Source organism: Ctenopharyngodon idella, chromosome 24, assembly GCF_019924925.1.
Source record: "Ctenopharyngodon idella isolate HZGC_01 chromosome 24, HZGC01, whole genome shotgun sequence".
Taxonomy (NCBI): Eukaryota; Metazoa; Chordata; class Actinopteri; order Cypriniformes; family Xenocyprididae; genus Ctenopharyngodon; species Ctenopharyngodon idella.
The window spans coordinates 5,921,696-5,939,855 of record NC_067243.1 but is presented as its reverse complement, the minus strand read 5'-3'; the positions used below and the strand labels follow the sequence as shown (position 1 = coordinate 5,939,855).

Here is an 18,160-nt window from a genome sequence, read left to right as displayed (position 1 = left end):
ACGTTTTACTTGCATTTAATGTGCTTTATGTATATAAAATCACTTTTGTAAATTTCAATTGATGAGTACATCTAAATGTATTTGACCCATTGCATTTATTGGATCAAAAATACAGTAAAAACGGTAAAATTGTGAAATATTATTCCAATTTAAATTAGCTGTTTTCTATGTGAATATATGTTAAAATGTAATTTATTCCTGTGATCAAAGCTGAATTTTCAGCATCATTGCTCCAGTCTTCAGTGTCACATGATCCTTCAGAAATCATTCTAACATGATGATTTGCTGCTCAAGAAGCATGTATTATTATCTTATATTTCTTAAACAGCTGTGCTGCTTCAGCATTGTTACAAAAAAAATCTTTATATTGTTTTTTAATAGGCTACTTGACATAAAGAAAGTGTGAGGGTTTTTCAAAGACTCTGTCAGGATTATTTTCTCTGACTTTTACTGCAGTCTCTCATACTGACCAGAACAATGTGAATCCCTCTGGATCCAGGCTTATTTCCTTTTCTCTCCACACCAAGACTGCTCCTTTTTCCTTTTCAAACCCGGGACCTCCCCTCACACCTCCCTCCCTCCCTCCCTCTCCCCTCCTGTCCGCTCCTCACGTTATACTGCAGCCAATTCCTGAAATTCCAGCCTTCCTCGCGCGCTTCCAGTCACTCAGGCAGGTTTTACCCCCAAAACACTTCATTTACCCTACTGTTGCCGCAGACAGGTAAGAGTTTTATTTATTTACATAATTATTAGAGACGTTTGTTTGTACTAATATTTAAAAAAACAAATCTTTATGTAAAGTAACAGAACTCAGTAGCCTACAGATCTTCCCCTCACAGAGCGATATTTCAGAAACGAGCTCACTGAAGTGGTTCTTCTGACACATGATGACGAAATGTGATGTAACAATGGAATGTTTGGAATTGTTGGAATTTTTTACCGAATTCCCGCGTTCTTTTTTCCTGCTCCACCGCAGCGACTTCCTACGCAGCGGCCGGAAACTTTCTGAGGAACTTTAATCGCGTCACAGGCGCGCGGGTTCTCAGCGGGAGCGCGTGCGGCGGGTATCAGTTCGTTAATTATTGCGCGCATTATCGCGATTAACGTAATATTGATTTTTTTTTTTTTTTAAGTACTAACAAATGTCTGCAGGTGTTATTTTCTTCATATGAGCCAGTGTGGGAAATGTATATGTTGAATAATTATGGAAAGGTTATTAGCCTAGTATCGATTGTCTTGTTTTAAGCTAACAATAACAATCAAATAAATAATATTAAATAAATTAATATATTTTGTAATTACTGTAATACAATGTTTATTTATTTATTTTTCAGCAAGTAGTAAGCCTGTTCTACTAAAATATTACTATTATTTAATTTACGTCAACCGTACAAATTATTATTTTAATTCACTAAACAGTCCTTTGAGTTTAAAAAGCTTTTGTATTCTGGTAGAATAATAGAATAGTGATTAAAACGTTGAAATAACATATATGGAATAATGTTGTGATCATCAAAACATCTTTTTTTGTCATGAAAATCATGCATAATTTGTCAATCATAATAATGTTCAAGCACAGTTCTAAGACCATGAGAAACATATTTTTATGTTTTAGTAGATCACTGTTTGAGTCTTTTGTATTTTTATGTTATTAGTTGACAAATGAATGATCCTAAGACAATCTCAACAAATCAGAATGACTGATCTGATTGTTTTTGTTAATGCTCCACCGACAGCGGCATCTTAAAGAGCACATGACCGCACCGGTCCTCTCTGGCAGCTGGCCTCATGGGTAAATATTTCGAGTGTTGGGGTGAGGAGTCAGTGCCCTGCGTGTTCTGCGCCCCGGGGGACGTAATATTGTCCCGGCGCAACAGGTGGAATGAGGCCGGTGCCCACCTGCTCGCAGCTCTGGAGGGAGGGTGAAGGAATTATTGTGTTATTTTAATAAAAAGCATCATGAAAACACAGGGAAACATTATTAAATGCAGCATCAGGCCTCGTTAGAGCTCATAAAGCGGTGTTTAGTTGAAGCGTCTTTACACTCGGGCTCCAGCTGGGTCTCTTCTGTAGAGCTCAGGGTGCCACTTTCACCCTTTTCCATTCTGTTTTTACCGTGATCACTGAATAAGTTCCTAAAGATGTGAGTGAAAACAAACAATCATATGCTGTTTAATTGGTTTATTGTGACTCGTGATCAATATTTGCGCTCTAGATTCGTTCTGCAGTTATGTTATGTGTGGTCAACTTTAAAAACAAATGCACACAACAGGCCAAATGTGCATGTTTATGGAAGTGTGTGTGAATATCTGCCTTCAAGTGTGTGAGTCAGTGTGCGTATTGTGCTGTTAGGTTCAGGAATTGTCTGACATAAACACACACACACAACAGCTTTTCAAAATGAATCCTGGATTTTAACAGTTCATATAGAACACAAACATACACTCTAAAAAATACTAGGTTAAAAACAACCCAATTACCAGCCATAGTAATTTTTTCAATTGGGTTGTTTTAACCCAGCATTTGGGTTAAATGTTTGCCAAACGTGCTGGGCAGTTTTATTTAACCCAACTATTGTTTAAAAATTACTATGGCTGGCTTAAAATGAACCTAAAATAGGTTGGAAATTAAAAACAAGACACATAATTACTAGAGGCAACAATAATAACAACGTCCCTTTAAGACAAGTCATTTCACTCGGCGCCATCTTTGAAGCGCCTCTCGGCAGGCAAGCACAGCTCCTATCTCTTTGAATGGAGAAACATCAAATTCTCCTGTTCGCTAAGCTTTCAATTAAATTTCATATTTGAAATCGCCAATGAAATCTGACATAAACTGTCTCATAAATGTAGTTTCTAAACGCTCGAATCATGACAAAAAACGGCATTTTTCAGGCTGGATCAAGCCTGAGCGCGCGTCTGGCTGTTTCTATAGGAACCGGAGCTTATAACGGCAGCTGCAGCGACGCGATGACTTTACCAATCCGCGATTGGTTGTTATTCAGAAGGCGGGACTTATTCCGCCATTTTGCGCGTTGCACTCTCCCATTCATAATAATACGAGTGCGCCGCCTTTCTATATATAACTATAAAGTCTTTGATAATAATCAAATGGTGAACATTTATTAATAAGAAACGTAATGTTCATTGTTTAATTATTATTTGTTAAACTTATTAATAAATGTTCATTTATTAAACATATCAATTTCCAACATATTTTGGGTTCATTTTAAGTAAGCAATATAGTAATTTTTAAACAATAGTTGAGTTAAATAAAATTAAAACAACCCAATTGCTGGATTTGTCCATTTCCAACTCAGCTTGGGTTGTTTTTAACCCAGCATTTTGTGTAGGATTACACTATTTATGTCATCACTTTCAGAAAAGTGCTGTGATGGTACAGCAATGGTAATAATTTTATATTTTTTACGGTACTTTAATGGTACTTTCAAGAATATCATGGTACTACCAAGGTACATGTCTGAAAAAACGTGGTAACACCACGTGCAGTGCAGTAAATCTGTAACATATCTGCATTTGCAGCATTAAAATAATGTTGTGTTTGCTTCGCTGCAGCCATAGCCACATTTAACCTTAAAGGCAGTTGTGTTGTTTTAGTGCTATTATCACATTAACACTGTTATAAGAGACGCTCTTAACGAGACACTCGCGGTGTGTCAGGAACTCTTGATCAGAGCCGACCGGCTCCTCCGGCTACGCTGTTATTGGTCAAACAATATGAGCTTTAAATTAATGTACGGCCCATAGCTAATATCCTGTGTGTGTGTGTGTGTGTGTGTGTGTGTGGGTTCACAGCGACTCACAGCTTCACATTCCAGCCCTGATTAAAGTGGATTTTGTTGTGTTTCTGTGTTTATGTTTGTTTTATGCTCTGTGAGTCGTGCCGGTGCAGTGTGTGTTTGTTCTGTATGTTTGTTACACGCACATGTGAATGTACTGTGTGTATGAACTGGAAAGGTTTTGTGTCTTTTACTCAACTTTCGTTTTCAACCCCATGTCAATCCAATCCTCTATGACTTTCTTTCTTCTGTGGAACACAAAAGAGGATATTGTGAAGAACATTGGGAACCAAACAACATTGGACCCCATTGATTTTCAAAAAAGTGGACAAAAAACATTTCTCAAAATATCTTCTTTTTTCATAAAAGGAAGACAATCATACTAGTTTGGAACAACATACAGATGAGTAAATGATGTTAAAATCTTTAGGATTTTTGGGTGAACTTTATCATTTTAATTCTTCCCAAAACCATTTACTTGTGTGTGTAAATACATAGAAACTCATTATAAACTAAAGCAATAACCCATCCATTTTTTTGTGATTTAGCTACAGTTAAGGGGTTTTCTGAACCATGCACAATACAAAGTGGAGTGGTTTAAAACCATTTTAACCATGGTAAAATCACTTTAATACACAAAGGACATAAAATTACTAAACTTAATTTAATTTAATTCAAGATATTCATAAATACTGTAATAGTATATACATTTTTTGTTGTTGTTGGTTTTATTTGTTTTGTTTTTGTAGTCATAGAAAGTGTGTAAATGTTTAAAATGTTGCTATATTTTGTTTTTGGAGTCAGTTCTGCATCAAGCATTAGTTTCGTTCAGAAATTCAAGGGTATTTGCTCCGATCTTTGAGTGAGAGCGAGTTTTGTACAGGAAGTCGAGCTCAGAATAAAACGGGGTGATTGAGTCAGAGGCGAATGACGCACCTTTGCTCAGCAGCTCTCATCTTCCTGTACACACACTCACAAATTCCCAGAAAAACATATATTTGCATTTAATACTAATCATCAGGGGTGCAAAAGAAAAAAGTTCATAGAATGCAATAGTCCTGTAGAGTTCAGCTTCAACTCTAATTAAACACACTTAAACCACACTTGAGGCTTATTTGAAAACTAGGTGTGTGTGTTGGAACTAAACTCTGCACCCCTTGTTTACATGAATCTTTCTTTGTATTGCATGCTGTTAAACTCATAAAGTGGAAATGACACTAAAGCAAAGAGTGTGTGTTTGTTTTGCGGAACCCCCGATCAGCTCTCTTAAAATAGCCCAGTCTGGCTGCATACATGGTGTCACTCTGCGTCCCTTACTAATGTGATGTGGGAACCAATGCGCTTTTTCCAAGTAGGATTATGGAGTTTGGGGAGCTTTCTGATGACTGGGGGTCGTCTCATTCACGTCATAATGACACCCGACTGGAACCCTGCCGATAACATTTCGTGCTACAGTGTAATCTGCAATAGCAATGGCTAATCTGGATGATGTAATTGCAAATTGTGTTTGTTTGTTTTTTTTCATTGAATCTTCTGAGATGATCTTAAAGGCACAATATGTAAGATTTTTGGATTAAAATATCCAAATGCTCTTCCGCCACCCTTTTTCATGCTACTACCCCTACAAAAGTTTGTCCAATCTTGAATCTTCTGTTAAAGTTTGCTTTTTTAAAGTTTCACTATTTTGCTATCACAACAATTGCTTGATATTCTCATGGCCATACGTACGAAGTTTCATGTTAATACAAAAAAGCAGTAGCAAGATAATTCATGACTTCCTGTTTGGCATCTTCACAAGCAACTTCACTAAGGTTTATTGGGAATTTTCATACCGAGTCTCACAAAAGTCACTTAATGAATGTCTGGCGTTCAGCACCATTTTTCCTGATAAACTTTGCTTGTGAAGACGCCAAACAGGAAGTCAGGAATTATCTCACAAATGCTTTCGCATATTACCACAAAACTTTGTGTGCAAAGATTGCTACATAGCCACAAGAATATTATGCAAATTTGGTGACAGCACCACCTACTGTTATAAAACTATAGATTTGTATTCATTTTAGCTACTTTTCTTAAATTTACCAATGTGAGTGTAATGACCAAATCAATCTGCTCAGCCGTCTAATCCGCGTAATTGCTGCTTGCAGCTATATTTTAATTACATACTGTATCTTCTACATCTTTTTTTAGATTTGAGCTGTAATGTAACTCTAATTAAACATATTCTTCTCTTTGTAGGATTGAGCTTCTGCCAAGCTCCAGATCTGGAAAAGCCTGTCATTTACCCACCACGGCCGTTTCCAGAACCTCAGCCGCCCCGTCAGTATCCACTAGGGCGTTTTGCTCTCTCCCACCACCATCCTGTCGTCCGAGTGGGTATCAGCGTCCTCTCCGGGGGGCGCTAGCGAGGAGCTGAGCGAGGGATTGGATAAGCCTCTGGAGAATGATGCGGAGGGCGTGTGGAGTCCGGATATCGAGCAAAGCTTTCAAGAGGCGCTGGCGATCTATCCGCCCTGTGGCCGTCGCAAGATCATTCTCTCCGATGAGGGCAAGATGTACGGTATGCCCCTCCCCTTTTGCCTCTCTGCATTTTGTTTTGCAGCCAATCGGGGATTTTGATGAGATTTCTGCACCAATACTGGCACCACAGGGAAATTAATGTTGTTTCCCAAACATCTGAGAACATATGGCATTTAGTTTTTTCCCAAATATTTATTGCTTAAAAGTAGCTCAGAAGTACTTAAAAGTACCTTATAAGTTCCTTAAAAGTATCATTAGTATTACAAGTCATCATTTACTCATTTACTCACCCTCAAACCTGTAAGACTTTGGTCTTGCAGAAGCTGAAACTTGCTGCATAACACGAGAATGAACTTCATTGGCTCTTGCTGAAGCTCAAACGTGCTGCGTAACACGAGAATGAACCTCATTGGTTCTTGCGGAAGCTCAAACGCGCTGCGTAACACGAGAATGAACCTCATTGGTTCTTGCGGAAGCTCAAACGCGCTGCGTAACACGAGAATGAACCTCATTGGTTCTTGCGGAAGCTCAAACGCGCTGCGTAACACGAGAATGAACCTCATTGGCTCTTGCTGAAGCTCAAACGTGCTGCGTAACACGAGAATGAACCTCATTGGTTCTTGCTGAAGCTCAAACGCGCTGCGTAACACGAGAATGAACCTCATTGGTTCTCGCTGAAGCTCAAACGCGCTGCGTAACACGAGAATGAACCTCATTGGTTCTCGCTGAAGCTCAAACGTGCTGCGTAACACGAGAATGAACCTCATTGGTTCTCGCTGAAGCTCAAACGCGCTGCGTAACACGAGAATGAACCTCATTGGTTCTCGCGGAAGCTCAAACGCGCTGCGTAACACGAGAATGAACCTCATTGGTTCTCGCTGAAGCTCAAACGCGCTGCGTAACACGAGAACGTTCCTCATTGGTTCTTGCTGAAGCTCAAACGCGCTGCGTAACACGAGAATGAACCTCATTGGTTCTCGCTGAAGCTCAAACGCGCTGCGTAACACGAGAATGAACCTCATTGGTTCTCGCGGAAGCTCAAACGCGCTGCGTAACACGAGAACGTTCCTCATTGGTTCTTGCTGAAGCTCAATCGTGCTGCGTAACACGAGAACGAACCTCATTGGTTCTTGCGGAAATTTTCAAATTTTTTAAATGTTTATTTTTTGGTGAACTATCACTTTAACTTATCTAGGACATGTTTGAATTAATTTATTTCATCAAGACCCTCTCTTAATTCACTATTCTAGTGATTTGTCTGGATTTTCAGATATTTACAAGGACAAGTCAGTCAAACTCTGAAGAAATCTTTTGAACTGTTTAATAGTTTCGCGAACAGAAAACAAGCTGCACAATCGTATTTCCAGATGCATACAACTGAAGCAGCAGCTCTTGATGCAAATGTTGCTTTTTGTTGTAATGCATCAAAATGTCTGAATATGACTTATTTCTATTAGTTGTGCAGCTCTGGTCTGAATATGCTATAAATAGCCTATAGCCAATGTGTGTTTTTCCTATAAATGTCTGTCTGTCAGATCCAGACCTGTTGATGGCAAGAAATGACCCGATGATGGGTTGGTGCAGCTTGATTTGGACCGAACGCTGGATGAGAAGGAAAGTGAGAGGATGTGTGTGTTTGTCATCTTCCGATCAGCTGTGAAGCTTTATAAAGCTTCATAAAGTCGTGTCAATATCGCTGCAGAGGTGGTGAGGGAGGGTCGTAGGGGGCAAAAGGGGGCATCTGGGGTGGATCTATCAGCCCCTAGGGTTGGGGCCGGTAGTTTGGGAGCGGCAAAGCGCGCCCGGAATGGCACGCCATGGGCGTCCAGAGCCCCGAGTTCAAGGCAGAGAGGGTGTAACCCGACACGAGAATGGACGTTTACCCTTTGAGCATGTGCGACGGAGAGGGACAAATAAACATAAAGGGGGGGTGGGGGTGGCACAGAGTGCTGCGGTTTGCACCTGTTTCTGCGGCCCCCTCTCGCGACCCTGTTGAGTGAGTTTGTGTGTGTGTTGCCTTTCAGTTCACCTCCAGCTGCCTCTCCTCAAGCACACAGACACGACTGGATTTACAGCACACGAGGAGAGACAGACAGACAGACAAAGAGAGAGAGAGACAGGCCTCTCCTCCTGATGGTGTTAACACTGGGATTACATTGAGCTCAGTATCAGCCACTATCAACTCAGACAAATCACTCATCGTGCTCATCCATCAATACTCATCACCTCTCTCAACCAGTCAAGCTGTGAACAGGATAGTTCACACGAAATTGAAAATTAACATTATTTACTCTGGCTCATGTCATTCAAAACATTCAAATTTGGGAATGTTCCTCACACAAAGCTATCGTATTATTGTTCAGTTTGAATTTGAATTTAAATGAATTTAAAATATATATTATTAAACATATTTATGTATTATATACTATATAAATGTTATTTTATTATTATTAATAGTTTTATTTCACACACACACACACATATATATAACTTAAAAAAATAATACAATTAAATTCTAAAATAAATAATTGTATTATTATTGTAATACATTATTTTAATTTTTTCACTGTTTATATATATATATATATATATAAATAAAATTCTAAAAAATATTTTTTAATAAACCAAGCTTAACAAATATAAGTATATATATATATATATATATATATATATATGTGTGTGTGTGTGTATAATTTTTTATAATTAAATATATTTTATAAGTAAATCATTTTATATTAATTATATTTAAAATATAAAATATAAAAAATAAATAAAAATATAAATAAAATATAATAAAATATGAATATATAAATATTATATATATTTTAAAATACATATTAATATATATATATATATTTATAATTAAATATATTTTACAATTAAATCATTTTATATTAAATATATTTAAAATATAAAAATATATATTTATTTAACATAAAAGTGAAATATTAAATTAATCTGTATAACATAAATGAATCAATTATTTTTTAATTGAAATATAAATTTACATTTTAAACCATGTATTTCATTCATGTTTTAAAATGTATTTGTATGGAGATGGATAAAGATTCTTAAAAAAAATTCCATTTTGTTTTCCATGAGAGAAAAAGTCATACATGTTTGTAATGACTGCATTTTAAATTATTAATAAACTATTTATTCAACCGATAAAAGCTGACCCTGAATCAGTCGTCTTCCCATTCCAGATTTGAAAGCAGCTTTACAAACACATGAATATTTAATGAGATGAGCACTGATGCAGTTTTTGATTTGTTTTGTCTGTTGCTAAACAATAACAAGTGTAAAACATTGCTTTATCCAGGTTTAAGATGTTGTAAACCCAGGGTTAAGTACAGTGCAAGATTTTACATTCAAAGAAGGCTCTAAAAAGCTAGTACTTTTCGACACTATTTAAATGTACATTTCTGTACTTCTATCTGTTTTAATTAGGAAACCGCCTGCTCCCAGTGTTCCTGAGGTCAGGAAGCAGATCGAAAGTTTTATAATGTCTTGAGCTTTAAGAGAAACCTCAACCCAACAGTGTTTGGGCGAAAATCAGATAGAGCTTCATTCATGGCTGCAATTTCAGATAATCACGCAAACAGCGACAATCTACAGTTCTGAGCGGTCAAAGAATGACGAGAATTCCCACAATGCACTCGTGACCCTTTTCCTGAGGTTTTATAAAATTCCTCCACCGCCATCCCTTCTTCTTCTGGTGTTTGTAGCATATTTGCATGGAAACTCACTGGCTATTGCGTGTGTCACAGATCAGAGTTATTATCCAGCTGAGCGTACCAGCGCACTTAGATTGTTTGGTTTTTGGTGTGCTGGGCGAAAACTCAACAGGCTTTGCCAAAGAAAACAGTTCTTGGCTTTCGTCGTCACTGTACCGTAATGCATTCACTCTCCCGACCCGTAAAATTACACACAGCCGCTGAAAGGAAATACATTCGCCATGGTTTAATGGCTCCCAAGCATCCCGTCACAAGATAAGTACCCACATAATGGAGCACTTCTCCACCTGTTCACAAGTTGTTAAAGAAAATCAGGACTTGTCGTTTAATGGACATTTTTCCAGGGTTGTAGAGGAATATGGGATGGGAGCTGGAGAATGAGAAATTCCAGCTGTGTGAGGGAAATCACAGTCCAGACTGTACACCAGACACAATTTTTGCATTTTGACTTACAAGTCGTTAAGTCGATACAACTATTTTAAGATTTTAATACTGTCGTCACATTTTCAAGACAAGTAAGCACTATTTCCTCACAAATGAGTATTATTGTAATGAGAAAAAATCTCTTTCTCATTACTGTTATGTGAAGAAATCGTGTCAAATAAAATAAAATAATAAAATGATATTAAAATTAAAGTATTTACACTAAAGTTCAAAAGTTTTTGGTCAGTAGGATTTTTTTAATATCTTTGAAAGAAGTCTCTTCTGCTCATCAATGCTGCATTTATTTGGCCAAAAATACAGTAAAAACAGTGAAATATTATTACAATTTGAAATAACTGTTTTTTATTTTAATATATTGTACAATTTAATTTATTCCTGTGATCAAAGCTGAATTTTCAGAATCATTACTCCAGTCTTCAGTGTCACATGATCCTTCAGAAATCATTCTAAGATGATGATTTGCTGCTAAAGACACATTTCTGATTATTATCAATGTTGAAAACAGTTCATATTTTTGTCGAAAGCGCCATGCATTTTTTTACGGTATTCTTTGATGAATAGAAAGTTCAAAAGAACAGAATTTATTTGAAATAGAAATAATTTGTAACATCTTTACTGTCACCTTTGATCAATTTAATGCATCCTTGCTGAATAAAAGTATTAATTTCTTTTTTTTAAAATCTTACCGACCACAAGCTTTTGAACATTATTGTATGTTATACTAGTATTTATTGCGGCATTACATTTTTACTGATTTAAATGAAAAAGCTGTATTACATCGTGTCCTTACCAGACGCAACACGCGATAAAAGGTAGGCTATCTTTTTCATGCTAATCAGAGTTTTTGTCCTAGTTAGCCGCAATGGCGGCACGCGATGATATTATTTTAGAAACGGTTTCTATTTTTCTGCGATGTCGCGGCTGGAACAACAACAACACAAAGATAATCTCAGGTACTGTTTATGTGCTTTATTTAATGTTAAAAGCGTTTAATATGGGGTTGAATATCATTCTGTGTGTCTTCTATAGCCGTATTGAAAGCAACAATAGCTAATTCACCTCAGATCTTCAAATTAAATAAAAGTAAACAAGAACGTTCAAACTGTCAACTCATCGTGAACAGACAAGTGTATTCTATGACAAAGATTGTTTCAGTAACTCAGTATGTATTTTTTTATAATGTTAAAATGGTGTAATATTCATAAATTTGTGTATGTACTTATCCATTTCGTTGCGAGTGCCGGGAGCTTGCCGAGAGAGCCCGCCCACGCGCTCTTCTGATTGGCTGTGATTATTGAAATCGTTAGTTTTCTTCTTCTTCTTCTTCTTCTGCTCTTGAGTCTATGGAAGCCCACAAAACCGTATGATAAAAAGTTATGAAATTTGGCACACAGATAGAGGACAGTCTGAAATGTTACCGTAGCAAATTTGGAGTCTCTACCTCAAACCCTCTAGCGCCACCAACAGTTCAAAGAATCACTCATGTTTATGCTCACAACTTTTGATGCGCAAGTCAACTTTTTTTTTTTGCCATTTTGAATTCCATTTTCCCTTCCTTTTCGAACTCCACCTAGAGCGTTTGTCCAATTTGCATGAAATTTGGTGTGTAGCATCTACTCACACTCCAGGCAAAAAGTTATTAAAAGATTTTTGATCGGCCAATCTGTTCTTGCTTAGCGCGTCAACGAATTTGACGGCGAGCACACAAAAATGGATTTGATGCTGTATCTTCGCAATGATTTGGTGTATTGACACCAAACTTGGTATATGTCATTACAGGCATGACTTGGGGGTACATGCACAGTATCGTCACAGCGCCACCTACTGGTGCCGAGATAGGAAAAAATGTCTATTTTTGCTTATAACTTGAATGCCTTGTCCTAAAATCATGAGAATGGTCTCCTTAGATTCCTTGAGGCATGCCGAGTTGAACGATATCCAATTTTCTTTGGTCGGTCATTTTGGGCGTCGGCCATTTTGAATTTTGTCATAAAATGCTGTGTTTCATGAACGTATCGTTATGAAACTCGTTATGATTCATCAAGGCCATTATCTGAGAGGACCTGTGAAGTTTTCGTGGTCAAGAGATATAATAAAATTTATGAAAACGTATGAAAAATTCAACATATTGTCATTTAGCTTACATCATGAGATTTGTTGGCCTATGCCGAGTCCTACGATACCAAATTTGCCACATTCTACCATACTCACTGTCCGCCATATTGAATTTTATTCAAAACCTACTTTTTTGAACTCCTCCTACAAAATTTGTCCGATTTGTACGAAATTTGGTATGTAGCATCTACAGACACTCATGACAAAATTTTGTTAAAAGATATTTGATAGACCCAACCGTTGTTTTATACTGCGTCAACAAATTTGACTGCGAGCACGCCAAAATGGATATGCGGCTGTATCTTTGCAAAAGTCATCCTAGGCATGACTTGAGGGTGCTTGCAGCGTTTCGTCATAGCGCCACCTACTGCTCAGAAGTTAAAAACCATGTTATTATGTTATAAGTGCTTTAACTGATTTAATTTAAACAGCTTTTTCCAAACCTCATGATCACAGATGTCCAGAAATATTTCCTTTCCTGCCCTTATTCGGCTTGATCCTGTAATTGCTGCTTGCAGCTATATTTTTTGATTGACTTTATCACGTCTTATAGTCGTGTCGCGTCTCGTGTGGACAGACAAATTGTTTGTCGCTGGAATCTTATCGCATCGCGTCTGGTTAAAAATCTAATGAAAACCACAGAAATTACATAAAAAAAAACAAAACAAAAAAAACTTTCAAAAATAAAACTGTAATATGGTAATGAGATATGTTCATCTGTCATGAAAATAATGTAAATTTTAAAACTTAATGAACATTTTTATTTATTATTTATTTCTAAAATGTGACCTGGACATGTGTTTGTAATTTCTCAGAAATTAACAGTATGAGTAGTACAGTAGTATGCTATTCCACTCCGGGAGTCAATGGGTGTATTGACGTTCATTAGCTGCCTCATGTCAAACAGATGGAAAAAGCCACCCGTCCCTCACATAGGCTTGATTTTTCACAGGCACGTTCGAGGTTCGTTTATGTCTGAGGTCTCCGAGTGTTCTAATGAGTCAGTGTGTTTGTGGTGGTCTGCTGAAGATCATTCCCTCTCTTTGTTTTGCTAAGGTCACGGTGGGGTCGCGGCCCCTCAAAGGTCATCAGTGCAGGACACTTGGGTGTTTCTGAGGAGGATTGTTGGTCACACACACCGGCCAACTCGGCTTTCACTCTTAAATATGTGTGTGTGTGATTTAAGTCTGAGATTTCAAGGGAGAATATCAGAGATCTGCTTAGTCTTAAAGGTTTCTCTCATCCGTCCGTCCGTCTGTCATCGTTTGCTCACCCTCATGTCATTCCAAACCCATATTATATTCTTACTTGTTGATATGAGCAGCTCTTTTCCATGCAGCTAAAGTGGGACCATAACATTAGTCCGTTTTATTCCGGAATATAAGTTATATGATAGCTTCATGTGAGGAACAGATGCACATTCAGTATCATTATTGATATTATTCACTACTAATATTACCTTCTTCTTTTCAAATCTCATTTGAATATTCATATTTGAAATGAATTTAAATATCCACTATAAAAGAATCAGTTCATAAGAATCATTTGTTTGTGAATCAGTTCTGATCGTTTTTAAATCACTAAAAAGAACCAGCTTATAAGAATCACTCGTGGAGTTGTATGTTTTTGATTCATAAAAAAACGACTCATTCGTTCGCGACTCAAACTACAGTGGACGTGCTGTATGTTTTTGATTTACTAAAAATCTAAATTACATACGTTATTTTCCTGAATACATGTTTCCAAAGTCTTATGATAGTCTTTTGTGAGGAACAGATGCACATTCAAGTTGATTAAAAATCTTCCCTTCTTCATTTCAAATCTCATTTGCTTCATGTGGCGTGATGTGATAGATCACACCTGGTGTTCCAAATTTGAATATGCGCATAAATAAATACAGTGGAATGTAAAGTATTATCAATGGTTTAAGTTTGTTATTCGTTCTTTATGTTTTTGTGTGTTTTCAGGTCTAAACTGAAACTTTTTCAAAGTTTTAGTTTAACCGAAAGTTGTATAACATTTTATTTATTAAATATTACATTATTTATATTTATGATATTTTATTATATTTTTATTTTATATTATATTTATTATAATAAATATTTATTATTTTATTTTTTGTATTATTATTATTTAGTATAGTTATGTTTATGTATTCTGCTGTGTTTTATTTTATTTTATTCCATTTGGAGTATAGAAAATATTAAGATTTTAAATTTGTTATCAGTTTTTTTAGTCTACCTTGTACTATTTTTGTACTATAAAAATATTTAAAAAGATATTTTATGAAAATATTTTAAAATATTTTTTAAAAAGTTTTAGCTTTAAACAGAATGTCTAACATTATTTTATTTATTTTTATTATTCATTTAATTTCTTTAACTATTTTTATGTTTTATACATTTTGCTGTCTTTTTATTTTATTTAGTCTTTTATTTACATTCATTTTTATGATATTTGTATGCAGAATGTCGGTCTTTCTCTGATTTTCTTGGCTCATCATGTTTGTTACTGTCTTTGAGATCCACAGCAGTCTAATCTCACTCTACACATTTGTGAACCCTAATAACTGTGCCCTTTGTTGACTTGAGTCTCGACCCTCAGGAGACCGTCTGCTGCACAGATGTGCCCGCTCTCTATCTGTCGCTCTTCCAGATGTTTGAGAAACTGACGGTGCAGAATGAGGCAATGAGAGTGATTTTTTTTCAGGAGAAACATCTGAGACTTCACCAAAAGTCTCCATTTGCTCTCTGTTTAGTCTTGGAGAAGTGGTTCTTTTATGGCATCACTGCTGAAACACCCTTTTGGAACCTTTATTTTAGGAGTGAGATCTGATGCATGATTTCCTTTCCTTTAGGTTCGTCTTGTAGTGTACACAAGTCTTGTAATGATGTGCTTGTGTGTGTTAGTTGTTTATTGGAGCTGAGCAGACGCTGAAGGACTCACACATCAGGAATGACTGGAATGTGAAGAGGAGGAGGAGGAGAAAGAGAGAGAGAAAGAGAGAGAGAGAGGTTGAGTGGGAGGTTATGGATTTATGAGGTCGTTGTGGGAGCTGCTGTACTTTTGCGTGACACTGACTTTGTTTCGGCCCCTCTCAGACCCTCGGGGTGGACAGTGTGCGTGTGAAGGTTTCAGGTGACTGTCTCAGTTTTCACTCTAGTGGAGTTGATATGACTGACCCCTCTGTAGCTCCTCCCCTGTGAACACAATGACCCCTCTGTAGCTCCGCCCCTGTGAACACAATGACCCCTCACATGAGCCTAGTACATAACATAATAAAAAGCACAATAAAACAACAGTAGTGTGTGTATACAGTTCTTTTTGTACACTATTCTGTTATATTTAGGAATATTCCTTTATTTATCACAAAAAATATCTTTAGACATGTTGTCATATGAACAATAATACTGACACAAAACTTCATTTCTATATGAAATTAAATATTACTAAATATGACAGAAAATAGCCAGTCAGATGTTGATTCAGTAAATGATTCTGTCAGTTGGATTCACACTCTTCTTTTTTAACAGTTTATTAAAAGAACCAGCTCATGTTGGTGCCGATAGCCTCGTGGGCAGCACCGACATATAGCGATATTGGCTGTGATTGGCGGTGTTTGAATAGCAGTTGGGCTGGTTTTGTTACACAAACCTGGCAACTCTGCCTCGCGGTCTTCCTCCAAGTCCGTGCTTTCATGACGTAATGGCGCTTTGACTGTCAGGTCTACACTGTTGCCACGGGTTGTTTTTTTCAGTCCCCCCTCACCCCCTACCGGAAACGTGATTTTTACCGGAATTCGATTGTGCTAGTTTTGGCTGTGATTGGGCGGGTTTTGAATAGCAGTTGGGCTGGTTTTGTTATACAAACCTGGCAACTCTGCCTCACAGTCTTCCTCCGAGTCCGCGCTTTCATGACGCAAGAGTGCGCATTGAGGGTGCATATCGGCTGCAAAGGGGGTGCTCACGAGCACCCTTCATTTCACTTTTGCATTTGCTGTCGTTGTACATTGTTGCAGTGGTGTTTTTGTGGTTTTAGTGCATTGATATGTGGTAGGGTGTTTTGGATGCATCAACTTTGCTGTAAACAACATCATAGAAGACCAAAGATGTATTTGTGGAAAATCTTCACACATACACTCGTGTAGCCGAGAGTGAGATCTCACACGAGCTCTTGAAGTTAAAAAACACGGCTGGCATCTCTAAAGCGAATCCATTCACTTTTATTGGCTGACAAAAACGGCTGCTCTAATCTGTCAGGAGTTTCCTCTTCCTTTAGAAGAGATCTCAACCCAACAATGTCTCAAACTGTGCTCAGATAGGCTATGAACTCAGATGATCTGATCCACATTCAGACAACTAGTGACTCATTTGTGTCTGTTATTATTTCTCCAAAACTCTTTTAGGAGAAATATCTGAGAGGAGAGCAATGTCTGACCCTCTCATGCCCACAAGGTCAATTTCTTCCTAAATAGCCACTCAGAGGGTGTTTTTGTTGAGGGGTTCTGTACTGGCGTATACTAGTACTAGTAACCGGAGTCCTGCCGGACGAACAAGCACTGAGATTTATGGGAGGTGTTAAGGCATATTCTATAAACATTGACACACAGACCAGCTGCTGCGTCTCTCTCCACCAGCCCTGCGGCATCACTTCACGGCGGGTGTTGTGTCGTACCCTTTCATTCCCTTCACCTCCTCATCCAGCGTGACCCGTCTGTCAGCAGAAGCATCACCTCAGAGAAGATGGACACTCATGTAGGGGTGGGCGGCATGATATTTGCATCGCTGTGCCCTTTCACATTTACCAATGCGGTGACGTTGAGGTCTTGTCTAGAGTCGGATAAATTCCCCAGCACACACATGTGAATGTCGATGAAGACGTGTGTTTGTTTGGGTTGGTGAACAGTCTTACTTTAGCGAGGTACTTACTCAAACTCACTGTCAACACTTCATATGCCTCGGTTCACCATGTGTTCACAACATCAGTCGTGCAACAAACCTTATACTAAGTTGCATAGATATTTATATTTCTTCCAAATCCAAATTTGTTGTGTTTATGTACATATACAGAACAAATTTGGATTTGGAAGAGATTTCTTTGGGAAATACGTCACATTACTGAAGTCAAATTTTATGTTGACTAAACTTCTCTTTCTTTTTTCAGGACGGAACGAGCTAATTGCTCGGTACATCAAGCTTCGAACAGGAAAGACACGGACCAGGAAACAGGTAGAAAAATCTGGATTCTTACAGTGATTTGAATTCTAGAATATTTGGGTACTGGATCTAGTTTTCCTGTAAAATATCTAAACATCCTTGTAAACAGGTTCTAAATTTCATTCATATGCAAAATCGTGTAAAATATTAGGACTCCTATTGCTTCAGCAAAGTTTTTTCTTTTTGTTTTACGCAAAAACCTCACTAAATGTGTGCTTAAACAAGAAAAAAGAGGTAAGAAAATTCAACTTAAATCAAGATATGTTCTCCGAAATCCCTGCATTGCTCTGGTTTGATAATAAAATGCAATGCAATTTAAGTCACTTCAT

The 18,160-nt window shown here is 37.4% G+C and overlaps 1 protein-coding gene across 2 annotated transcripts in view; it reads left to right on the top strand.

The window, feature by feature from the left end:
• The first annotated feature begins 573 nt into the window (after positions 1-573).
• The window catches only part of LOC127507583 (transcriptional enhancer factor TEF-3-like), a 33,691-nt gene continuing 16,104 nt past the window's right edge, over positions 574-18,160 (top strand). Inside the window, exons 1-3 of one of the 2 annotated variants that reach the window (XM_051884794.1) lie at positions 574-721; positions 6,038-6,359; positions 17,779-17,843. In XM_051884794.1, coding sequence (XP_051740754.1) covers positions 6,353-6,359; positions 17,779-17,843 — 72 coding nt within the window. In that variant the 5' untranslated portion in view covers positions 574-721; positions 6,038-6,352. Of the gene's footprint in view, positions 722-6,037; positions 6,360-11,361; positions 11,454-17,778; positions 17,844-18,160 lie in introns of those variants that run through there. The other variant, XM_051884793.1, reaches the window with a different exon arrangement.